The following is a 27,022-nucleotide window of genomic DNA, read 5'->3' as shown; positions in this document are numbered from 1 at the left end:
TTGTTTTGCCAGTAAATTTTCCACATTTCAACACTGTTCAGATTCATCGCTTTTATCACCTTATTGCTTGTAATATCATTTTGTAATATTAAATATGTATTATGCCACTAACCCAGGCTCTGTTTCCCTCCCTCACCTCCCCTGCCCTTCTGCTGCCCTTTGACCTTTTCCACTTCTTGTCCTCTGTTCCTGTCTTGTCCTCCTTACTCCTCCCTCTCCTCTTCAGACCACAGCCAGAAGGCCTAAGGTGAGCCCAGCAGCAGTCATCAGGGTGTCTCATTTTTATTTGTTTGCTTTATTTATGATTGTTGTATTTCATGCAGTACTTTGTGTGTATGGGGAGAAACACTGCATCACTGGCATTATTGATAATCAGTTTTATTTTCACAGGAGGACCATCAACATGTTCTGTATTGTGTGCACTGCAGTCGGCTCACATATTGGTTGCTGTATTCCCATTTTTACTGATTTGCTTTATTTGTCTTTAATAGTGCAGCCTATCTTCATTGATTATTCTCACAAGACATGGTTTGTTTTCACCTTGCTGTGTAGATGCTGCTTTTTCACAGTTGAGGGCATTTTCAGAATTGCTTTGTTTTGCATTACATAAATTTAAAAATTGCTGGGCGAAGACGACAAAGAAGAGGAGGAGAACGTTTCCACAAACAGCGGGAGAAGAAGAAAACGAGAAGGGTGGAAATGAGAGTGGGGACTTTGTATGTTGGTAGTATGACTGGTAAAGGGAGAGAGCTGGCTGATATGATGGAGAGGAGAAAGGTAGACATATTGTGTGTGCAAGAGACCAAGTGGAAGGGAAGTGAGAGCAGGAGCATCGGCGGTGGGTACAAGTTGTTGTACCATGGTGAGGACAGGAAGAGAAATGGTGTTGGGTGATTTTAGAGGAAGAGTACGTTAAAAATGTGTTGGAGGTTCAGAGAGTGTCTGACAGGGTGATGAGTGTGAAGTTGGAAATTGAAGGGGTGATGATATCATCAGTGCATATGCCCCACAGGTAGGTTGTGAGATGAAGGAGAAAGAAGATTTCTGGAGTCTGTAAGATGAGGTGGTGGAGAGTGTGCCCAAGCATGAAAGAGTGGTGATATGAGCAGACTTCAATGGGCATGTTAGTGAAGGGAACAGAGGTGATGAGGAAGTAATGGGTAGATATGGTATCAAGGATAGGAATGGGGAAGGACAGATGGTAGTTGATTTTGCAAAAAAGATGGAAATGGCTGTGGTGAACACCTACTTTAAGAAAAAAGGAGGAGCACGGGGTAACATATAAGAGTGGAGGAAGGTGCACACAGGTGGACTACATTCTTTATAGGAGATGCAAGCTAAAAGAAATCAGAGACTGTAAGGTGGTGGCAGGAGACAGTGTCGTTAGACAGCATAGGATGGTTGTTTGTAGGATGACATTAGAGGTAAAGAAGAAGAGGGTGAGAGCTCAACAAAGGATCAGATGGTGGAAATGGAAGGAGGAAGACTTGTGTGAAATTTAGTGAGCAGGTGAGAAAAGCACTGGTTGGAGGGGAAGCAATTTTGGACAACTGGAAAAGTACTGCAGATGTGGTGAGGGAGACAGCTAGGACAGTACTGGGTATGACATCTGGACAGTGGAAGGAAGACGAGACTTGGAGAAAGAGGTTGGCGAAAAAGTTTTGGGATAGTCGGAGAGATGAAGAAAGTAGACAGAAGTACAAGGAGATGTAGTGTAAGGTGAAAAGAGACGTGGCAAAAGCTAAGGAAAAGGCATATTGCGAGCTGTACACGAAGTTTAATAGTAAGGAAGGAGAAAAGGACTTGTACCAATTGGCCAGACAAAGGGACAGAGCTGGAAAGGATGTGCAGCAGGCTAGGGTGGTAAAAAATGCACATGGTAATGTGCTGACAAGTGAGGAGTGTGTGTTGAGAAGGTGGAGGGAATATTTTGAGAAGCTGTTGAATGAAGAAAATGAGTGAGAGATAAAGCTGGATGCTGTGGTGAGAGTAAGTCAAGAAGTACAAGAGATTAGTAAGGAAGAAGTGAGGGCTGCTATGAAGAGGATGAAGAGTGGAAAGGCAGTTGGCCCAGATGACATTCCAGTGGAGGCATGGAAATGTCTAGGAGAGATGGCAGTAGAGTTTCTAACCAGATTGTTTAATAAAATCTTGGAAAGTGAGAGGATGCCTGAGGAGTGGAGCTGAAGTGTGCTGGTTCCTATTTTCAAGAACAAGGGTGATGTGCAGAGCTGCAGTAACTACAGAGGCATAAGTTGATCAATGATCAGTGGTAAAGAGTAGTAGAAGCTAGGCTTAGAAAACAGGTGAAGATCTGTGGGCGGCAATATGGTTTCATGCCGAGAAAGAGCACTACAGATGCAATGTTTGCTCTTGAGAATACTGTTGAAGTACAGAGAAGGCCAGAAAGAGTTACATTGTGTGTTTGTGGACTTATAAAAAGCTTATGATAGGGTGCCAAGAGAAGAGCCGTGGTATTGTATGAGGAAGTCTGGAGTGGCAGAGAAGTTTGTTAGGGTAGTGCAGGATATGTACAAGAATAGTGTGACGGTGGTGAGATGTGCAGTAGGAATGACAGACTCATTCAAGGTGGAGGTGGGATTACACCAAGGATCAGCTCTGAGTCCTTTCCTGTTTGCAGTGGTGATGGACAGGTTGACGGATGAGATCAGACAGGAGTCCCCATTGGACTATGATGTTTGCAGATAACACTGTGATCTGTAGTGAGCGTAGAGAGCAAGTTGAGTCTAGTCTGGAGAGGTGGAGATATGCTTTGGAGAGAAGGGGAATGAAAGTCAGTAGAAGCAAGACTGAGTGTGTGTGAATGAGAGGGAGCCAAGTGGAATAGTGCAGTTACAAGGAGTAGAAGTGGTGAAAGTAGATGAGTTTAAATACTTGGGTCAGCTGTTCAAAGTAATGGAGAGTGTGTTAGAGAGGTGAAGAAGAGAGTGCAGTCAGGGTGGAGTGGGTGGAGAAAGGTGGCAGGAGTGATTTGTGACTGAAGAATATCAGTAAGAGTGAAGGGGAAAGTTTACAAGACAGTAGTGAGACCAGCTATGTTGTACGGTTTAGAGACGGTGGCACTAACAAAAAGACAGGAGGCGGAGCTGGAGGTGGCAGAGCTGAAGATGTTGAGATTCTCTTTGGGAGTGACGAGAATGGACAAGATTGAACATATCAGAGGGACAGCTCAGTTTGAAAGGTTTGGAGACAAAGTCAGAGAGGCGAGATTGAGATGGTTTGGACATGTGCAGAGGAGGGACCCAGGGTATATAGGGAGAAGGATGCTGAGGATGGAGCCACCAGGCAGGAGGAGAAGAGGGAGACCAAAGAGGAGGTTTATAAATGTGCTGAGGGAGGACATGAAGGTGGTTGGTGTGACAGAGGAAGATACAGAGGACAGGGTGAGATGGAAACGATTGATCTGCTGTGGCGACCCCTAACGGGAACAGCCGAAAGACGAAGAAGAAGAAGAAGTTTAAAAATTGCTCTTTGGGAGTTTGGTATTTGTATCTTAAACCTGGTTTGTGGTTATCTTGAGCATCTGTTGTAGAACAGTGTTTTGTGGATTATAAATTCAACCACATTGCTCAATAAATGTACACAGCTGTTGTCAAAATTTACATCCACTCATCATAGACATAAATGTCCTGTCAGTGATTTCTTTGAACCATTTTCTAGAGCAAAATGACTGTGCAACATTTATAAAAGAACTTTTTAAAGTTATTTTGAACTTTTTGAAATCAGGTCCAGGGTCAAAATTCTACATACTGCACATCTAATATTTGGTTGTACGTCCTTTAGGAAGTTTCACCTTAACCAGACATTTGTGGCTACCATCAACTAGCTCCTAGCACAATTCTGGTTTGATGTTTAACCACTCTTCTTGGCAGAATTGGTCATTTCGAATAAATTTATTAGTTTCTGAGCATGGACTTGACTTGAAAACAAATTCCAGATATTTTCAATAGAGCTGAAGTCAGGTTTGGTGGAAAGTCAATAAAAAGCTAAATGTTAAGGGGTGAACCTACGATGACACACTGTGCAGCCTGCACACCCAGGCCACATAGTGTGTCAGGTTTTTTGTTTGTTTGTTTTTCGCGCGATACACATCAACACTTTTGTTTCACACACATCTCTTAATTCGGTGGTAGTGTGTCGGAAATGACAAAAAAAAAAAAAAAAACACACCATGCATACGATACCAGTTCATGATAGAGGGCACTGTGTGCCCAAAAGTGTGAGATTTTATCATATAAAAGCTTTTGTTTACAAGGTAAAATTTTCATCCATACAGTCTGGACTGCACCTGAGTACATTATGTCCACAAATTCTGGTTTGGGTGAGCACTCTGTCAATAGAAATTGAAGACTTAACAGTATTCCCTGAAAACCCCTTTTTGTCTGATCATTTCTTAATAACATTTACATTTACTTTAATGGACTACCCAGCAGTGGGGAATAAGTTTCATTACAGTAGAAGTCTTTCTGAAAGCGCTGTAGCTAGGTTTAAGGATATGATTCCTTCTTTATGTTCTTCAATGCCATATACCAACACAGTGCAGAGTAGCTACCTAAACTCTGTGAGTGAGATAGATTATCTCGTCAATAGCTTTACATCCTCATTGAGCACAACTTTGGATGCTGTAGCTCCTCTGAAAAAGAGAGCCTTAAATCACAAGTGCCTGTCTCCGTGGTATAACCCACAAACTTGCAGCTTAAAGCAGATAACCCGTAAGCTGGAGAGGAAATGGCGTCTCACTAATTTAGAAGATCTTCACTTAGCCTGGAACAAGAGTCTGTTGCTCTATAAAAAAAAGCCCTCCATAAAGCTAGAACATCTTACTATTCATCACTAATTGAAGAAAATAAGAACAACCCCAGGTTTCTTTTCAGCACTGTAGCCAGGCTGACAAAGAGTCAGAGCTCTATTGAGCCGAGTATTCCTTTAACTTTAACTAGTAATGACTTCATGACTTTCTTTGCAAATAAAATTTTAACTATTAGAGAAAAAATTATTCATAACCATCCCAAAGACATATCTTTATGTTCGGCTGCTTTCAGTAATGCTGGTATTTGGTTAGACTCTTTCTCTCCGATTGTTCTGTCTGAGTTACTTTCATTAGTCACTTCCTCCCAGGGCTGTACAGTGTGAGCATTTTGCTCGCATATTGCGCCTAAAATTTGATTGTGTGAGGAAAAAAAATAAAACGGGCGCACGTGTGCGAGAATGTATTTCAACCCTTTCATTCGCATTTTGCTCCTAAAATAAATACAGTGGTCCCTCGCTAATGCGGTTCACCTTTCGCGGCCTATCGAGCCATCCTGCCGTCATTTGAACGTTCAACCTTGGATAAGACGGCTGATTAAAACGGTGGCCGTCTTGTTCAAAGCCGTCTAAAATGCGCAGTTTACCGGAGGAGCTGTGTGTGTGTGTGTGTGTGTGTGTGTGTGTGTGTGTGTGTGTGTGTGTGTGTGTGTGTGTGTGTGTGTGTGTGTGTGTGTGTGTGTGTGTGTGTGCGCTTCCTCAGCTAAAATTCTTGCTCTGGTGGTCTGACTTCTGTCTTGACTCTTGTCAAGAAGAATGATCCGATGTCACAAAAGCTGGAGTTTTAAACCTAACCAGACCCCTCCTACCGAGAGGCAGACTATGGCTAGTGACTAAACAATAGCTCTAATTAAAACCTATTGTGCTCTATTAAACTCCAGCTTTTGTGACTTCAGATCATTCATCTCGACAAGAGTCAAGACAGAAGTCAGACCACCAGAGCAAGAATTTTAGCTGGGGAAGCTTCTGCGATTTGAAGCGAAACGTCCTCGCGTCAAGCAACCCAGTCCAGTCGAAGATTCAAGCTTCTCTACTATGGAAACCACCTGGACAACTGAGAGCCTACACAGAAACATTAGAAAGCATTGCTTAAATTTTCATTGTTATGCAGATGATACCCAGCTTTATCCATCCATGAAGCCAGAGGACACACACCAATTAGTTAAACTGCAGGAATGTCTTTCAGACATAAAGACATGGATGACCTCTAATTTCCTGCTTTTAAATTCAGATAAAACTGAAGTTATTGTACTTGGCCCCACAAATCTTAGAAACATGGTGTCTAACCAGATCCTTCCTCTGGATGGCATTACCCTGACCTCCAGTAATACTGTGAGAAATCTTGGAGTCATTTTTGATCAGGATATGTCCTTTAGTGCGCATATTAAGCAAATATGTAGGACTGCTTTTTTGCATTTGCGCAATATCTCTAAAATTAGAAAGGTCTTGTCTCAGAGTGATGCTGAAAAGCTAATTCATGCATTTATTTCTTCTAGGCTGGACTATTGTAATTCATTATTATCAGGTTGTCCTAAAAGTTCCCTGAAAAGCCTTCAGTTAATTCAAAATGCTGTAGCTAGAGTACTGACAGGGACTAGAAGGAGAGAGCATATTTCACTAATATTGGCTTCTCTTCATTGGCTCCCTGTTAATTCCAGAATAGAATTTAAAATTCTTCTTCTTACTTATAAGGTTTTGAATAATCAGGTCCCATCTTATCTTAGGGACCTCATAGTACCATATCACCCCAATAGAGCGCTTCGCTCTCAGACGCAGGCTTACTTGTAGTTCACTTGCCAGATTTCAGCACCGGAGCTGTATATCTCTTTTTGCTTTTGCCCTCCTCCTCCTCCACAGTTGTTCTGAGTGAATCTTTTTTTTTTTCAACAACACACCACAAGCCCTCACCACAAGATGATGAGTGGATGAACATTTCTGATTCATTCTGATTTGTACTACATAGCCACTTGCATTTTCCCATTACACTGCATGTTGGTCAATCCAACCCCTTTTTATGTTGCCACAGAAAAGCTATCAGCTGTAGTCTGTCATGATCACAATTAAGCAGTTAAGGGGCCTCTGAACGTTTGGAACTCAGGTGTTATTTATTGTGAAATTGTAATTGCTGAGAATATAGGAAGGTGGAAGGATAGTCTTTTAGAGTAGCGCTTGCAGAAAAATATTGCAACTTTCATTTTGGCTGTTGTTACATCATCTGACATCATTCACACCATTGCGATATTGCCATTGTATTTATGGCCATGATTTGTTGAAGATCATCTTTTATTTAAAAAAAAAACATTTCCATTATTTCCACAGCAGAGCAGCCGAACTGCAAGTGGGAAGGGGGCTGCTTCCGGCTCAGCTTCAGCCTCTGCTGGCGAGATGAGTAGCAGCGAGCCCAGCACCCCAGCCCAAACCCCACTGGCTGCGCCGGTCATCCCCACACTCCATTCCCCTGGAAACCCTCCAGCTCCTATCCCAAGCAAGGTGTGTATTAGTTTGGTACAAGAAGATAGCATATATTCTTTTATTATTATTTTAGGAATCATATAAAATGCAGAACTGTAGTTCTGCATTTTATATGGTTTTTTAAACATATAACATATGTTTTTTTTTAACATGGTGTTAGTTCTTATTGATACCATCCAAAAAACTCAGGGTTAGGGTTAGGTTAGGGTAGGGACTTGGTGAAGCCTGGACAGACAAATCAACCAATTAGTTTTAATTTAGCTTTTGAGTCATCCACGGATGTTAGTTACGAATGCAATTAGTTGTTTACAGGATTACATGGAGACACACAGCAGACAAATGATGGAAAAAATTTTTCTGATAACATTGATTCATGTTATTAATGTTATTCATTCATCCTTGATTCATGTTATCAGAAATTATCAGATTTTTTTCTGATAACATTGATTCAGACTAAAAATAATTCAACCCAAAATAAAATCCTGAAGGAAACCACATCATGTTGAAGTTTGAATATCACCACTTTTTGATAACGGATTTTTCCCTGGAAAGACACTTCTGAATCAAATCATTCATTAAAGCTTACAAAAAGATTTAGCAAAAATGATGGACTTGTCTGGGGTGAATACGTATTTTAAGAAGAAGAAAGAGCATAAGGTGTGCTTGCATAAGGTATAAGAGTGGAGGATGATTCTCACTTACAGTTAGGATGACATTCTGTGTCGCAGATGCTACCAAAAAGAAATTGGAGACAGTAAGTTGGTAGCAGGGGAGACTGTCCTTAGACCACATTGGATGGTGTTTGTAGGATGACTTTGGAGGTGACAATGAGAGCTGAACCAAGGATCAGATGGTGGGAGCTGAAGGAGCAACACTGTCTTCTGAAATTGAGGGAGGAGGTGAGATGGGCACTGCATGTAAATGAAATGATTTTTGACAACTGGAAAACTACTGCAGATGATGGTGAGGGTGACGCAAGGAAGTACTGGGTGTGAAATCTGGATTGAGGAATAAACACAAAGGAGACTTGGTGGTTCAATGAATATGTTCAAGAAGGCATACAGAGAAAGTTTAGTGAAAAAGAATAAGGATAGTCAGAGAGAAGATGAAACGATGTGGTATATGCTATGTAAAAGGCATATTGCAAGCTCTACATGAAGTTGAACACTAAGGGCAAAGAAAACGGCTTGTACCAATTTACCAGACAGAGGGACCATGCTGGAAAGGATGTGCAGCCAGTTACTACTACAGAGGCATAAGGTTGATCAGTCACAACATTAAATTTTGGGAAAGCATAGTGGAAGCTAGGCTTAGAAAAGAGATGAAGATCTGTGAGCAGCAATATGGTTTTATGCTGAAAAAGACAAGAACAGATACAATGTTTGTGATGAGAGTGCTGATGGAGAAGTATAGAGAAGGCCAGAAAGAGCTGCATTGTGTGTTTGTGGATTTAGAGAAAGCTTATGACAGGGCACCAAGAGAAGAGTTGTGATACTGTATGAGCAAGTCTGGAGTGGCACAGAAGTATGTGACAGTGGTGCAGGACATGTATAGAGATTGTACAAGTGGTGCGATGCACAGTAGGAATGGCAGATGCACTCAAGGTTGTCGTGGGATTACACCAAGGATCAGCTCTGAGCCCTTTGTTGTTTGCAGTGGTGATGGACAGGTTGACAATGAGGTCAGACCATGTCCGTGCCCGTGTCCATGGACTATTGTGTTTCCAGATAACATTGTGATCTGTAGTGAGAGTAGCAAGCAGATTGATACTGGCCTGGAGAGTTGGAGATACGCTCTGGAGAGAAGGGAAATGAAAGTTAGTAGGTGCAAGACCGAGTGCATGTGTGTGAATGAGAAGAAGCCCAGTGGAATACTGCAGTTACAAGGAGTAGAACTGGTAAAGGTAGATGAGTTCAAATACTCCAAAGTATTAAAGTGTAGGTGACACCAAAAGCATGTGCACAAATAATCACTAAAAATGATGAAATGTTAATATTTTAAAAACTCCTGAACAATAAAAGTTGATAAGTGTGCAGGTGAAGGATAAACTACAGCTGTCTGAAGCCTGCGCTCTATTTAAGACGTCAGTTGTGGCCATAATGTTGCTACATCATCACCAGAACGGCACCTGCTGATTCAAGCCCAAATCAATTGTAAACACAGCAGAGGTTGAGCTGTTTTCGGACGATTATTTTTTTTAATGTGGAGCTTTTTTCTTTTTCTTTTTTTTTATGTCCTGTCTGGAAGATTTTTTTTTCTAATGTGGAGCTTTTTTAAGTCCAGTCTGAAGGTGTTTCTGAAGCAACTGTGGGGGACACAGCGTTATGGTTTTGAGGCTTATTTAGATGACATTAAGCTTTGGAGGAAAACCTTCAGAACACGTATTGGTGATTATAAAAATAAATAAATAAATAAATAATGCAGGCAATTTCAGCATGGGTGGAGATGATAAACTGTTTTGTTTTCCAGCTCTTTGGTCATAATCAACTGATTAAAAAAATAGTTTTACTATCTGTGACATCAGAAAAAAGTGATGAGGAAGTGTTGATTTTTTATTTGTTTTTTTTTTCCTCCTTAGAAACAATTTAAAATATGAAAAATGTCACGAGGGACTGAAAATGTCAGCTATTTTTCAAATACAACTCCAATTCCAATGAAGTTGGGATGTTGTGTAAAATGTAAATAAAAACAGAATACAATTATTTGCAAATCTTGATTTATTCTGCCTAACAGAAACCTGGTTACAGCAGGATGAATATGTTAGTTTAAATGAGTCAACACCCCCGAGTCACACTAACTGTCAGAATGCTCGTAGCACGGGCCGGGGCGGAGGATTAGCAGCAATCTTCCATTCCAGCTTATTAATTAATCAAAAACCCAGACAGAGCTTTAATTCATTTGAAAGCTTGACTCTTAGTCTTGTCCATCCAAATTGGAAGTCCCAAAAACCAGTTTTATTTGTTATTATCTATCGTCCACCTGGTCGTTACTGTGAGTTTCTCTGTGAATTTTCAGACCTTTTGTCTGACTTAGTGCTTAGCTCAGATAAGATAATTATAGTGGGCGATTTTAACATCCACACAGATGCAGAGAATGACAGCCTCAACACTGCATTTAATCTATTATTAGACTCAATTGGCTTTGCTCAAAAAGTAAATGAGTCCACCCACCACTTTAATCATATCTTAGATCTTGTTCTGACTTATGGTATGGAAATAGAAGACTTAACAGTATTCCCTGAAAACTCCCTTCTGTCTGATCATTTCTTAATAACATTTACATTTACTCTGATGGACTACCCAGCAGTGGGGAATAAGTTTCATTACACTAGAAGTCTTTCAGAAAGCGCTGTAACTAGGTTTAAGGATATGATTCCTTCTTTATGTTCTCTAATGCCATATACCAACACAGTGCAGAGTAGCTACCTAAACTCTGTAAGGGAGATAGAGTATCTCGTCAATAGTTTTACATCCTCTTTGAAGACAACTTTGGATGCTGTAGCTCCTCTGAAAAAGAGAGCTTTAAATCAGAAGTGTCTGACTCCGTGGTATAACTCACAAACTCGTAGCTTAAAGCAGATAACCCGTAAGTTGGAGAGGAAATGGCGTCTCACTAATTTAGAAGATCTTCACTTAGCCTGGAAAAAGAGTGTGTTGCTCTATAAAAAAGCCCTCCGTAAAGCTAGGACATCTTTCTACTCATCACTAATTGAAGAAAATAAGAACAACCCCAGGTTTCTTTTCAGCACTGTAGCCAGGCTGACAGAGTCAGAGCTCTATTGAGCTGAGTATTCCATTAACTTTAACTAGTAATGACTTCATGACTTTCTTTGCTAACAAAATTTTAACTATTAGAGAAAAAATTACTCATAACCATCCCAAAGACGTATCGTTATCTTTGGCTGCTTTCAGTGATGCTGGTATTTGGTTAGACTCTTTCTCTCCGATTGTTCTGTCTGAGTTATTTTCATTAGTTACTTCATCCAAACCATCAACATGTTTATTAGACCCCATTCCTACCAGGCTGCTCAAGGAAGCCCTACCATTATTTAATGCTTCGATCTTAAATATGATCAATCTATCTTTGTTAGTTGGCTATGTACCACAGGCTTTTAAGGTGGCAGTAATTAAACCATTACTTAAAAAGCCATCACTTGACCCAGCTATCTTAGCTAATTATAGGCCAATCTCCAACCTTCCTTTTCTCTCAAAAATTCTTGAAAGGGTAGTTGTAAAACAGCTAACTGATCATCTGCAGAGGAATGGTCTATTTGAAGAGTTTCAGTCAGGTTTTAGAATTCATCATAGTACAGAAACAGCATTAGTGAAGGTTACAAATGATCTTCTTATGGCCTCGGACAGTGGACTCATCTCTGTGCTTGTTCTGTTAGACCTCAGTGCTGCTTTTGATACTGTTGACCATAAAATTTTATTAGAGAGATTAGAGCATGCCATAGGTATTAAAGGCACTGCGCTGCGGTGGTTTGAATCATATTTGTCTAATAGATTACAATTTGTTCATGTAAATGGGGAATCTTCTTCACAGACTAAAGTTAATTATGGAGTTCCACAAGGTTCTGTGCTAGGACCAATTTTATTCACTTTATACATGCTTCCCTTAGGCAGTATTATTAGACGGTATTGCTTAAATTTTCATTGTTACGCAGATGATACCCAGCTTTATCTATCCATGAAGCCAGAGGACACACACCAATTAGCTAAACTGCAGGATTAGCTTACAGACATAAAGACATGGATGACCTCTAATTTCCTGCTTTTAAACTCAGATAAAACTGAAGTTATTGTACTTGGCCCCACAAATCTTAGAAACATGGTGTCTAACCAGATCCTTACTCTGGATGGCATTACCCTCTAGTAATACTGTGAGAAATCTTGGAGTCATTTTTGATCAGGATATGTCATTCAAAGCGCATATTAAACAAATATGTAGGACTGCTTTTTTGCATTTACGCAATATCTCTAAAATCAGAAAGGTCTTGTCTCAGAGTGATGCTGAAAAACTAATTCATGCATTTATTTCCTCTAGGCTGGACTATTGTAATTCATTATTATCAGGTTGTCCTAAAAGTTCCCTAAAAAGCCTTCAGTTAATTCAAAATGCTGCAGCTAGAGTACTGACGGGGACTAGAAGGAGAGAGCATATCTCACCCATATTGGCCTCTCTTCATTGGCTTCCTGTTAATTCTAGAATAGAATTTAAAATTCTTCTTCTTACTTATAAGGTTTTGAATAATCAGGTCCCATCTTATCTTAGGGACCTCGTAGTACCATATCACCCCAATAGAGCGCTTTGCTCTCAGACTGCAGGCTTACTTGTAGTTCCTAGGGTTTGTAAGAGTAGAATGGGAGGCAGAGCCTTCAGCTTTCAGGCTCCTCTCCTGTGGAACCAGCTCCCAATTCAGATCAGGGAGACAGACACCCTCTCTACTTTTAAGATTAGGCTTAAAACTTTCCTTTTTGCTAAAGCTTATAGTTAGGGCTGGATCAGGTGACCCTGAACCATCCCTTAGTTATGCTGCTATAGACGTAGACTGCTGGGGGGTTCCCATGATGCACTGTTTCTTTCTCTTTTTGCTCTGTATGCACCACTCTGCATTTAATCATTAGTGATCGATCTCTGCTCCCCTCCACAGCATGTCTTTTTCCTGGTTCTCTCCCTCAGCCCCAACCAGTCCCAGCAGAAGACTGCCCCTCCCTGAGCCTGGTTCTGCTGGAGGTTTCTTCCTGTTAAAAGGGAGTTTTTCCTTCCCACTGTAGCCAAGTGCTTGCTCACAGGGGGTCGTTTTGACCATTGGGGTTTTACATAATTATTGTATGGCCTTGCCTTACAATATAAAGCGCCTTGGGGCAACTGTTTGTTGTGATTTGGCGCTATATAAAAAAATTGATTAATTGATTGATTGAAATCTTCTTCAACCTACAGTGAGGAAAATAAGTATTTGAACACCCTGCGATTTTGCAAGTTCTCCCACTTAGAAATCGTGGAGGGGTCTGAAATTTTCATCTTAGGTGCATGTCCACTGTGAGAGACATAATCCAAAAAAAAAAAAAAAAATACGGAAATCACAATGTATGGTTTTTTTTAATAATTTATTTGCATGTTACTGCTGCAAATAAGTATTTCAATACCTGTGAAAATCACTGTTATCAATCAATGCAAGTCTTTTAACTTGCAGCGCAAAGCTACATCATGAAGCTCTATTCCTTGTACACAAGGTTTTGTCAAATTTTTGGCGAGGTTCTGGTTGAACAAATTAACATATACATATGTAAAGATATCCATTAGTAGTTCCAACGTCATATGCTCATAACGTCTCAGTCTGAACGCAGTCTGTCTCTGTGTCAAGTGGAGAAGCTGCAGACACCATGTGTACGCGTTCGTCAATATAAGTGTTTCCACTTGGTGGAAACGGAGCTGTCAGTAGCCTGTAAAAATCCATAAATTAATGGGACAATTATGATAATGGCTCTGGAGCTGACGCCACTTCCTCCTTCTTGTCCAATGTTGGCACTCGCTGGGAAGTTCCTGGTTGTTAGTGGTGCGCAGTTCAAAATCCAAATATTTATGTCTTCAAGAACCGTGCACCAGGAATGGATAAATTTCAAACTGTTGTTTAGTTTTAGTCTTAAATACAACCCCTGGCAAAAATTATGGAATCACCGGCCTCGGAGGATGTTCATTCAGTTGTTTAATTTTGTAGAAAAAAAAAGCAGATCACAGACATGACACAAATTTCAAATGGCAACTTTCTGACTTTAAGAAACACTATAAGAAATCAGGAAAAAAAATTGTGGCAGTCAGTAACGGTTACTTTTCTAGACCAAGCAGAGGGAAAAAAATATGGACTCACTCAATTCTGAGGAATAAATTATGGAACCATGAAAAACAAAAGAACGCTCCAACACATCACTAGTATTTTGTTGCACTACCTCTGGCTTTTATAACAGCTTGCAGTCTCTGAGGCATGGACTTGAGTGACAAACAGTACTCTTCATCAATCTGGCTCCAACTTTCTCTGATTGCTGTTGCCAGATCAGCTTTGCAGGTTGGAGCCTTGTCATGGACCATTTTCTTCAACTTCCACCAAAGCTTTTCAATTGGAATAAGATCCGGACTATTTGCAGGCCATGACATTGACCCTATGTGTCTTTTTGCAAGGAATGTTTTCACAGTATTTGCTCTATGGCAAGATGCGTTATCATCTTGAAAAATTTTTTCATCATCCCCAAACATCCTTTCAATTGATGGGATAAGAAAAGTGTCCAAAATATCAACGTAAACTTGTGCATTTATTGATGATGTAATGACAGCCATCTCCCCAGTGCCTTTACCTGACATGCAGCCCCATATCATCAATGACTGTGGAAATTTACATGTTCTCTTCAGGCAGTCGTCTTTATAAATCTCATTGGAACGGCACCAAACAAAAGTTCCAGCATCATCACCTTGCCCAATGCAGATTCGAGATTCATCACTGAATATGACTTTCATCCAGTCATCCACAGTCCACAATTGCTTTTCCTTAGCCCATTGTAACCTTGTTTTTTTTCTGTTTAGGTGTTAATGATGGCTTTCGTTTAGCTTTTCTGTATGTAAATCCCATTTCCTTTAGGCGGTTTCTTACAGTTCGGTCACAGACGTTGACTCCAGTTTCCACCCATTCGTTCCTCATTTGTTTTGTTGTGCATTTTCGATTTTTGAGACATATTGCTTTAAGTTTTCTGTCTTGATGCTTTGATGTCTTCCTTGGTCTACCAGTATGTTTGCCTTTAACAACCTTCCCATGTTGTTTATATTTGGTCCAGAGTTTAGACACAGCTGACTGTGAACAACCAACATCTTTTGCAACATTGCGTGATGATTTACCCTCTTTTAAGAGTTTGATAATCCTCTCCTTTGTTTCAATTGACATCTCTCGTGTTGGAGCCATGATTCATGTCAGTCCATTTGGTGCAACAGCTCTCCCAGGTGTGATCACTCCTTTTTAGATGCAGACTAATGAGCAGATCTGATTTGATGCCGGTGTTAGTTTTGGGGATGAAAATTTACAGGGTGATTCCATAATTTATTCCTCAGAATTGAGTGAGTCCATATTTTTTGCCCTCTGCTTGGTCTAAAAAAGTAACCGTTACTGACTGCCACAATTATTTTTCCTGATTTCTTATAGTGTTTCTTAAAGCCAGAAAGTTGCCATTTGAAATGACTTTAGTTTTGTGTCATGTCTGTGATCTGCTTTTTTTCTACAAAATTAAACAACTGAATGAACATCCTCCGAGGCCGGTGATTCCATAATTATTGCCAGAGGTTGTATTAATGAAAACATGGCATTATGTGTCACCTACACTTTAATCCAAAGTAATAGAGAGTGTGGTAAGGAGGTGAAGAAGAGAGTGCAGGCAAGGTAGAGTGGGTGCAGAAAGGTGGCAGGAGTCATTTGTGAAACAAGACTATCTGCAAGAGTGAAAGGGAAAGTCTAAGACGGACGGGAGACCCACTCTGTTGTATGGCTTAGAGAAGGTGAGGCTAACAAAAAGCAGTAGGCAGAGCTGGAGGTGGCAGAGCTGAAGATACTGCAGTTCTCTTGGGAGTGATGAGGATGGACAGGATTAGGAATGAACAGATCAGAGGGATGGTATAGGTAGGACAGAGAGTCAGAAAGATGAGATTGAGATAGTTTGGACATGTGTGGAGGAGGGACCCAGGGTACACAGAGAGAAGGATGATGATGATGGAGCCACCAGGCAGGAGAAGAAGAGGAGGTGTATGGATGTGCTGAGGGAGGACATGCAGGTGGTTGGTGTGACAGAGGAAGATGTAGAGGACAGGGTGAGATGGACACAGATCATCTGCTGTGGCGACCCTTAATGGGAGCAGCCAGTAGTTAATTTTAAACCTTCAGTCTTTTTTCACAAATAAATTTGGTTGTAACTTCTTCATAAATCAACTGAAATTGAAACAACATGGACATTAATTTACTCTGAAAATGTCAGTGGTCATCATAAGGCCATCTGTCATCTCGTGTTTAATTTTATGACCAGATTAATCAGACTGTCCTATCCCCCAACCCCAGGAGGAAGTCGCTATGGAAACGCAGGTGCAGTGGTGTGACGTGCTTGCATATTGAAGTGTTGTTTTTCTGTCACAGCTATTTTAACACCTTGTCAAGCAGTGTGGTTGCTAGTGTTTAATTGGAATGAGTCCGGGTCTTCCTGTTTTCAAAGAAGGTGATTTTTCAAAGAAATGCATGCTGATACTGGAATTGAATTAAACTTTCCTGCTGTTTAGCACATGTGACTGTCTATCCATGCCAACTCTGTGAGTGCGCATGCATGTGTGTGCGGGTCCGTCTTAATATTCATTGCCTTCTTTCTACAGGTGGTGTCACTGTGTGTCGAAGTGAGATTAAAGCTTTCTGGTGCATGCAAGGATGAAAGTGATGCTACTGCAGAGTGCAATCCTTTGCACATTCATTGTTCTGTCAGACTGTTTCCACACTAAGTTGATGAAAACTGAAGTGACATCTCTCTCTCTCTCTCTTTCTGTGTGTGTTTTGGCATCTTGCCCATATTAAGCTAACATTATTTGCATTCCCAAATGTAACTTTCCCAGGGCAGATGAATCTGGTGATGCCCTCGTATTTTAGTGTGGATGAGGGGAAGAAAAAAAAACAGAACTTTTGATGACAAATAATGATAAAGGTTTGTTTACAGCCCTGGTGCTGTGACATGATGAAACCCCTTCTCACTTACAGTTGATTTCCTTCAGTTTTTAACTCTTTAATAGAAAAACCATTCATAAATGAGGAGATATAGTTTGTAAAATAAAATAATTTGAGGTAAATTAAAGCACTGTGCTAAATACTGTACAGGTATATTCATTGGTTATGTCTTGTCTCTTGTCTCTTAGTCTTGTCCATCCAAATTGGAAGTCCCAAAAACCAGTTTTATTTGTTATTATCTATCGTCCACCTGGTCGTTACTGTGAGTTTCTCTGTGAATTTTCAGACCTTTTGTCTGACTTAGTGCTTAGCTCAGATAAGATAATTATAGTGGGCGATTTTAACATCCACACAGATGCTGAGAATGACAGCCTCAACACTGCATTTAATCTATTATTAGACTCTATTGGCTTTGCTCAAAAAGTAAATGAGTCCACCCACCACTTTAATCATATCTTAGATCTTGTTCTGACTTATGGTATGGAAATAGAAGACTTAACAGTATTCCCTGAAAACTCCCTTCTGTCTGATCATTTCTTAATAACATTTACATTTACTCTGATGGACTACCCAGCAGTGGGGAATAAGTTTCATTACACTAGAAGTCTTTCAGAAAGCGCTGTAACTAGGTTTAAGGATATGATTCCTTCTTTATGTTCTCTAATGCCATATACCAACACAGTGCAGAGTAGCTACCTAAACTCTGTAAGGGAGATAGAGTATCTCGTCAATAGTTTTACATCCTCTTTGAAGACAACTTTGGATGCTGTAGCTCCTCTGAAAAAGAGAGCTTTAAATCAGAAGTGTCTGACTCCGTGGTATAACTCACAAACTCGTAGCTTAAAGCAGATAACCCGTAAGTTGGAGAGGAAATGGCGTCTCACTAATTTAGAAGATCTTCACTTAGCCTGGAAAAAGAGTCTGTTGCTCTATAAAAAAGCCCTCCGTAAAGCTAGGACATCTTTCTACTCATCACTAATTGAAGAAAATAAGAAGCTGAGCTGAGTATTCCATTAACTTTAACTAGTAATGACTTCATGACTTTCTTTGCTAACAAAATTTTAACTATTAGAGAAAAAATTACTCATAACCATCCCAAAGACGTATCGTTATCTTTGGCTGCTTTCAGTGATGCTGGTATTTGGTTAGACTCTTTCTCTCCGATTGTTCTGTCTGAGTTATTTTCATTAGTTACTTCATCCAAACCATCAACATGTTTATTAGACCCCATTCCTACCAGGCTGCTCAAGGAAGCCCTACCATTATTTAATGCTTCGATCTTAAATATGATCAATCTATCTTTGTTAGTTGGCTATGTACCACAGGCTTTTAAGGTGGCAGTAATTAAACCATTACTTAAAAAGCCATCACTTGACCCAGCTATCTTAGCTAATTATAGGCCAATCTCCAACCTTCCTTTTCTCTCAAAAATTCTTGAAAGGGTAGTTGTAAAACAGCTAACTGATCATCTGCAGAGGAATGGTCTATTTGAAGAGTTTCAGTCAGGTTTTAGAATTCATCATAGTACAGAAACAGCATTAGTGAAGGTTACAAATGATCTTCTTATGGCCTCGGACAGTGGACTCATCTCTGTGCTTGTTCTGTTAGACCTCAGTGCTGCTTTTGATACTGTTGACCATAAAATTTTATTACAGAGATTAGAGCATGCCATAAGTATTAAAGGCACTGCGCTGCGGTGGTTTGAATCATATTTGTCTAATAGATTACAATTTGTTCATGTAAATGGGGAATCTTCTTCACAGACTAAAGTTAATTATGGAGTTCCACAAGGTTCTGTGCTAGGACCAATTTTATTCACTTTATACATGCTTCCCTTAGGCAGTATTATTAGACGGTATTGCTTAAATTTTCATTGTTACGCAGATGATACCCAGCTTTATCTATCCATGAAGCCAGAGGACACACACCAATTAGCTAAACTGCAGGATTGTCTTACAGACATAAAGACATGGATGACCTCTAATTTCCTGCTTTTAAACTCAGATAAAACTGAAGTTATTGTACTTGGCCCCACAAATCTTAGAAACATGGTGTCTAACCAGATCCTTACTCTGGATGGCATTACCCTCTAGTAATACTGTGAGAAATCTTGGAGTCATTTTTGATCAGGATATGTCATTCAAAGCGCATATTAAACAAATATGTAGGACTGCTTTTTTGCATTTACGCAATATCTCTAAAATCAGAAAGGTCTTGTCTCAGAGTGATGCTGAAAAACTAATTCATGCATTTATTTCCTCTAGGCTGGACTATTGTAATTCATTATTATCAGGTTGTCCTAAAAGTTCCCTAAAAAGCCTTCAGTTAATTCAAAATGCTGCAGCTAGAGTACTGACTAGAAGGAGAGAGCATATCTCACCCATATTGGCCTCTCTTCATTGGCTTCCTGTTAATTCTAAAATAGAATTTAAAATTCTTCTTCTTACTTATAAGGTTTTGAATAATCAGGTCCCATCTTATCTTAGGGACCTCGTAGTACCATATCACCCCAATAGAGCGCTTCGCTCTCAGACTGCAGGCTTACTTGTAGTTCCTAGGGTTTGTAAGAGTAGAATGGGAGGCAGAGCCTTCAGCTTTCAGGCTCCTCTCCTGTGGAACCAGCTCCCAATTCAGATCAGGGAGACAGACACCCTCTCTACTTTTAAGATTAGGCTTAAAACTTTCCTTTTTGCTAAAGCTTATAGTTAGGGCTGGATCAGGTGACCCTGAACCATCCCTTAGTTATGCTGCTATAGACGTAGACTGCTGGGGGGTTCCCATGATGCACTGTTTCTTTCTCTTTTTGCTCTGTATGCACCACTCTGCATTTAATCATTAGTGATTGATCTCTGCTCCCCTCCACAGCATGTCTTTTTTCCTGGTTCTCTCCCTCAGCCCCAACCAGTCCCAGCAGAAGACTGCCCCTCCCTGAGCCTGGTTCTGCTGGAGGTTTCTTCCTGTTAAAAGGGAGTTTTTCCTTCCCACTGTAGCCAAGTGCTTGCTCACAGGGGGTCGTTTTGACCATTGGGGTTTTACATAATTATTGTATGGCCTTGCCTTACAATATAAAGCGCCTTGGGGCAACTGTTGTGATTTGGCGCTATATAAAAAAAATTGATTGATTGGTTATGATTTTTATTGTTTATTTTACAACTGGTCCCATTTGGAGCCGGTGTCACTGACCGAACAGTCCCCACTAAAAATCCATCTGTCCTGCCTTCACTGCGCATGCGTCATTAGCCGCGGTTCACAGATTAACACCTCATTTCTTCTTAAAAGTGTACTCCAGTCATCATCTATCTCAGTGACAGATATCTGAAGCTTTTGTACAACAATCATTTCCACATGAATTCATCATTATTTCATCATAAAAGACGTATGAAGCGATCAGAGCGCTGCAGCTACAGGAGCTGCTAGCTGATGTGTTCACTGCGCGTCGGGAGCAGCCGAATGGCCAACACAACACACTTTCATAGATATGCATGCTCACGGGTTAAAACCTCACCCTTGCCTCTTGAAAAACCTTAGTGGGCACAGGATGGTGTCCATGGTGAACCAGGATAGGCTGTCAGTAGAGTTATTTTAAATGTGGCTGAATTTTCAGGAAGTTCAAAAATGTAGTTTTTTTTTCCCTTTCCAACCTTTGCCATACTCTTGTAGTCCTTGCCATTCCTTCCATGAAGCTGTGGAGCCTGTAATGTTGTTGTACACACTAACATCACTGGTGGGTTTTTATGGAGGTGCTACAGTTGTGGTAAACTTGAGATTTATCGATCTCACAGTGGAGAAATTATGTTTACACTCCAGTTACCTCAGACAGCAATTAGTCCACAATTATTACTTGTTTACCGTAATAATGGCACACATCAGAATTAAAGACAGCACATACACATTTGACATTGTTTATGTGCACTAAATTTGAAGAGGTCCGTTATCCGAATTGAGGCAAGTTGGTGAAGGTCACGCAGCAACCCTGAGATGCGCCACTGTCAGCTGCGCATCTCAGGGTTGCTTATACTACTACTAAACTTATACTACTTGCATGCTGCAGTGTCTGCAGTTATGCTGCTGTATTTTTTACACATCCAGTGGTATAAGCCTTGTTTCACCATCAAACAGGGCACCAAATCACATTTGGGGGCCACATTAATGACTTTGACATTCTGCAATGTATTCGTGAAAGTGAGAACAGGGTTTGAGGAAGCCGACTTTCTTATGCCCGTAGTTGTATGTGCGCTTGCTCATTTACAGTAAATGTTAATTAAACAGTAGAACTGTGCCCTCATGTACAACATTTTGGCACATAATGGCCATTTTTGTAGTGTGGATGCAGTTTGACAGAACACTGAAGAAATTCTAAATGTGACAGTAAAGAAATGGAGATAGTATAGCAGTGATCAAGCTTTACTTCTGTGCATTAACGGTACTCTGCGAGGCTTCATCGCCAATGTTGCTTTTACATCTTTGTCTTTCTGCTTTTTCATCCCCTGCTTTAGGAGGAGGAGGTGCTGCGTGCCCAAGTGAAGGACCTAGAGGAGAAGCTGGAGACCTTGAAGATGAAGAGGACAGAAGACAAAGCCAAGCTCAAGGAGCTGGAGAAGCACAAAATCCAGCTGGAGCAACTGCAGGAGTGGAAGACCAAGATGCAGGAGCAGCAGGCTGAGCTGCAGAAACAGCTCAAAGAGGCTAAGCGGGTGAAAAGCATGGGTCCATTGAGTAGATGTAGAGGTTGTGTGGTGAATAAGTAACAGGACAGATGGATGTCTGCGTGGACAGTTGCAAAAAATTCACAATGATAATAACGAAGCTGAGTAAAGGATGTATGGATAACAGATAAGCAGTTGAATGAAAATAGTTAAATATTATTTTTGATGTTTGGGGGCAAGTAAAATAAATCTATGTACAAAGGTACAAGTGACCTCAAAATTATTTACTAATGGTTCATACACAAAAATCATTGGAAGGTAAAAAGAGTTTTTTGCTAATACAATTGTATGTAAAAGGTTTGGGCATCCCTGATGATTTCCATGATTTTCCTTTATAAATCATTGGTTGTTTGGATCAGCAATTTCAGTTAAATATATCATATAGCAGACAAATACAGTGATATTTGAGAAGTGAAATGAAGTTTGTAGGATTTACAGAAAGTGTACAATATTTTTTAAACAAAATTTTGCAGGTACATAAATTTGGGTACTCCAACAGAAAAAATACAACCCCTGGCAATAATTATGGAATCACCAGCCTCGGAGGATCCGTTGTTTAATTTTGTAGAAAAAAAGCAGATCACAGACATGACACAAAACTAAAGTCATTTCAAATGGCAACTTCCTGGCTTTAAGAAATACTATAAGAAATCAGGAAAAATAATTGTGGCAGTCAGTAATGGTTACTTTTTTAGACCAAGCAGAGGGAAAAAAATATGGACTCACTCGATTCTGAGGAATAAATTATGGAATCACCCTGTAAATTTTCATCCCCAAAACTAACACCTGCATCAAATCAGATCTGCTCGTTAGTCTGCATCTAAAAAGGAGTGATCACACCTTGGAGAGCTGTTGCACCAAGTGGACTGACATGAATCATGGCTCCAACACGAGAGATGTCAATTGAAACAAAGGAGAGGATTATCAAACTCTTAAAAGAGGGGAAATCATCACGCAATGTTGCAAAAGATGTTGGTTGTTCACAGTCAGCTCTGTCTAAACTCTGGACCAAATACAAACAACATGGGAAGGTTGTTAAAGGTAAACATACTGGTAGACCAAGGAAGACATCAAAGCGTCAAGACAGAAAACTTAAAGCAATATGTCTCAAAAATTGAAAATGCACAACAAAACAAATGAGGAACAAATGGGAGGAAACTGGAGTCAACGTCTGTGACCGAACTGTAAGAAACCGCCTAAAGGAAATGGGATTTACATACAGAAAAGCTAAACAAAACCATCATTAACACCTAAACAGAAAAAAACAAGGTTACAGTGGGCTAAGGAAAAGCAATCGTGGACTGTGGATGACTGGATGAAAGTCATATTCAGTGATGAATCTCGAATCTGCATTGGGCAAGGTGATGATGTTGGAACTTTTGTTTGGATTTATAAAGATGACTGCCTGAAGAGAACATGTAAATTTCCACAGTCATTGATGATATGGGGCTGCATGTCAGGTAAAGGCACTGGGGAGATGGCTGTCATTACATCAATAAATGCACAAGTTTACGTTGATATTTTGGACACTTTTCTTATCCCATCAATTGAAAGGATGTTTGGGGATGATGAAATAATTTTTCAAGATGATAATGCATCTTGCCATAGAGCACAAACTGTGAAAACATTCCTTGCAAAAAGACATATAGGGTCAATGTCATGGCCTGCAAATAGTCTGGATCTTAATCCAATTGAAAATCTTTGGTGGAAGTTGAAGAAAATGGTTCATGACAAGGTCCAACCTGCAAAGCTGATCTGGCAACAGCAATCAGAGAAAGTTGGAGCCAGATTGATGAAGAGTACTGTTTGTCACTCATTAAGTCCATGCCTCAGAGACTGCAAGCTGTTATAAAAGCCAGAAGTGGTGCAACAAAATACTAGTGATGTGTTGGAGCGTTCTTTTGTTTTTTGTGATTCCATAATTTTTTCCTCAGAATTGTGTGATTCCATATTTTTTCCCTCTGCTTGGTCTAAAAAAGTAACCGTTACTGACTGCCACAATTTTTTTTCCTGATTTCTTATAGTGTTTCTTAAAGCCAGAAAGTTGCCATTTGAAATGACTTTAGTTTTGTGTCATGTCTGTGATCTGCTTTTTTTCTACAAAATTAAACAACTGAATGAAAATCCTCCGAGGCCGGTGATTCCATAATTTTTGCCAGGGGTTGTACATGAATATTTAGTAGATCCTCCTTTTGCAGAAATAACAGCCTCTAATCACCTTATTCATCCCCACCCACTTTTACAACAGTGTCATTTCCGTTTTGTCTTAGGACTTCGGGTGAGCGGTGTTTCAGTATAGAACAATGGACAATATTACACGGGTAGAAATAAAAACCTTTTTGAAAAGCTCAAAGGGATCAACTCTGGCTCACCCACGGGTTATAACAGAGTGGGAAGATGGCATGAAAAACTGGCCCTCGATTATTTTTAACTACTTTGTGTTGTCACTCGACGTGGACAGTTTGGCTGTGAAGAACTACGAGCTCCGTGCCGCACAGCACAGCTGAAGTGCGTATAAAAGCACAATCAAGTTAAAATACTACCCGACAAATAGTACCACCATAATGCCAAGATTACGTAATGTTAATATAGGTATGGTGTTATTTCATGCAGTGTTTGGTTGTATCAAATGCCAGAAAATGAGTAAATTAAATGGCAGCTAACGCTACAAACACAGCTTACCTGTTTGTCTCACTAGCGTCCGCCGTGGCTTCTTCAACGGAGCGTCATAGTCCAACCATTTCTCTGGGTAAGGATGCAGTGTTGTGGGTTTTTTCTCCATAAAATAAAAAGAACGGACATTGGGACGTTTGGGTGGATTTTTCAAATTCAGCGCCTCTCTGCTCAGATCTCTGCTTTCCATGTTCAAAACATTGTTCTGAAAGCGACAGTTTCCTCTTCTTCCAGTTGTTGTGGCACCCACCAACTGAACAATTAATGCTGCTCATGTTTGGACACTTCTAACGTACTGTGTTCTCACGTAGCTAATCATCGACACAGTGACAAACCGGAAGTTGTTTGACAAAATGGAGCTGCCCACCCTGACTTCCTGAATAAGGTGAATAGCTTCCAATGAGAGTCTGGGTTCTAGTTGAAGGTATTTTGGATCATTCTTCTTTACAAAACATCTCAGGTTTGTTGGTTTCCGAGCAAGGACAGCCCGCTTAAAATCACACCACAGATTTTCAGTAATATTCAGGTTTGGGGACTGAGGTGGCCATTCCAGAACATTGTACTTGTTCCTCTGCATGAATGCCTTAGTAGATTTTGAGCAGTGTTTAGGGTCGTTGTCTTGTTGAACTACAACTTTGTCACTGATTCATGAACATTGTTCTCAAGACTCTGCTGATATTGACTGGAATCCATGTGACCCTCAACTTTAACAAGATTCCCAGTACCTGCACTGGCCACACAGACCCACAGCATGATGGAACCACCTCCAAATTTTCCTGTAGGTAGCAAGTGTTTTTCTTGGCATGCTGTGTTCTTTTTCAGCCATGCATACCGTCCCTTGTTATGTCCAAATAACTCAATTTTAGTTTCATCAGTTCGCAGCACCTTATTCCAAAATGAAGCTGGCTTGTCCAAATGTGCTTTAGCATACCTCAAGCAACTCTGTTTGTGGCGTGTACGCAGAAAAGGCTTCCTCTGCATTACAGCATCATACAGCATCTCTTTGTGCAAAGTGCGCTGTATAGTTGAACATTGCACAGAGACACTATCTGCAGCAAGATCATGTAGGTCTTTGGAGCAGGTCTGTGAGTGACTTTGACTGTTCTCACCATCTTTCGCTTCAGCTTGTCGATTTTTCTTGGCCTGCCACTTCGGGCCTTAACTAGTACTGTGCCTGCAGTCTTCCATTTCCTCACTATGTTCCTCACAGCTGAGATAGCTTTTTGTATCTTTCCCCTAAACCATGATGTTGAACAGTCTTTGTTTTCAGGTAATTTGAAAGTTGTTTAGAGGCTCCCATGTTGCCACTCATTAGAAGAGATGCAAAGAGGAGAAACATTTGTAAATGACCACCTTAAATACCCTTTTCTCATGATTGGATTCACCAGTATAAGGAGGTCAAGGGTCCTAAATATTCATGAAAACATGAATATTTTGTGTTCCAATAATTAGTGCTAAATGTATTCAAATCAATAAAATGACAAGGGTGCCCAAATTTATGCACCTGCTTAATTTTGTTTAAATAATTATTGCACACGTTCTGTAAATACTACAGTCTTCATTTCACTTCTAAAATATCATTGTGTTTGTCTGCTATATGATATATTTAACTGAAATTTCTGATCCAGACAAACAATGATTTATAAAGGAAAATCATGGAAATCATCAGGGGTGCCCAGATTTTTACTGGGGGTGCAGGTACATTATAATTTGGCTATATTTATTTCAAGTAATAAAAACTGATCGTGCTTTTTTTGAATGACTGTAGAATGACCAACAACACTGATCAAGCAGGGAAACCATCTTACTCTCATTATCACTCTGTGCCTCGAGTAGAAGGAATGGCAGTTAGATTTGCACACGATGTGGAAAAAGCCAGACATAAGTGGATTGTAGTCCAACCACTTTCTTGATCAGAAGCATGTTTAGCCTGTAAATGTGACTGATTTATTTACTATAAAATGTGGTTGTGAAAGGGCACTGGCATCCACCATCTTGAAAAAAAATTAAAAAGCTGTGCAGTGACAGGAGTCGAAATACATTTTTTAACCTACTTGCACTGGTGCTAGTAACAAAAAAATTACTTGCACCAAAAAAAAGGTTACTTGCACAACCAAAAGTCACTTTCACACTGGGCCCACTTCGAGTTGCTTCCTGTTGCGTCATGACGACACAGGAATATCTGCATCAGGTGCGCGCAGCAGGGGGCAGAGAGGAGGTGAGAACGCAGCCTGCAGGTTCTCTGCACAGAGAAATCAGAGTGCACAGTTTGGCTGCAGCCAGAGTGCAGCCAGACTGTGCACTCTGACTTCTCTTCTAGTTTATATTTGTTCTAGTGCTGAGCTGCAGTTCTGCGCTCTGAGTTCTGTTATAGTTTATCTTTCCTCCTGTGACCGCGAGATGCGTGCACACGAACGAACCGTCCGTGAGTAAATGTGGAGATGTCTGGAGTTATACTTCACGTGGACATGTCCTGTCTCTGGCAATCAGTCTGTGAGCAGGACTTATGTCCTTTTTTTAACACAGAGATGAGAGAGTTTGAGCGGAGAGCGAGGAACTAACTGCCTGCAGCCAGACAGTTTTTCACATGTGCGCGCGTGAACGA

At 40.4% G+C, this 27,022-nt stretch overlaps 1 protein-coding gene across 8 annotated transcripts in view; it reads left to right on the top strand.

Moving 5' to 3' along the window:
• dctn1b (dynactin 1b) overlaps positions 1-27,022 on the top strand; it is a 160,335-nt gene that overhangs the window by 69,058 nt on the left and 64,255 nt on the right. For 5 of the 8 annotated variants that reach the window (XM_034159869.1, XM_034159867.1, XM_034159866.1 and 2 more), the window contains 3 exons: positions 227-247; positions 7,147-7,317; positions 21,535-21,732. In XM_034159869.1, coding sequence (XP_034015760.1) covers positions 227-247; positions 7,147-7,317; positions 21,535-21,732 — 390 coding nt within the window. The remainder of the gene's footprint in view (positions 1-226; positions 248-7,146; positions 7,318-21,534; positions 21,733-27,022) is intronic. The other 3 variants (XM_034159868.1, XM_034159865.1, XM_034159871.1) reach the window with 1 other exon arrangement.

The sequence above is a fragment of the Thalassophryne amazonica genome, chromosome 19 (assembly GCF_902500255.1).
Source record: "Thalassophryne amazonica chromosome 19, fThaAma1.1, whole genome shotgun sequence".
In the NCBI taxonomy this organism is placed as follows: Eukaryota; Metazoa; Chordata; class Actinopteri; order Batrachoidiformes; family Batrachoididae; genus Thalassophryne; species Thalassophryne amazonica.
The sequence above is the reverse complement of the archived record's forward strand: the minus strand, read 5'-3'. Positions and strand labels throughout refer to the sequence as shown.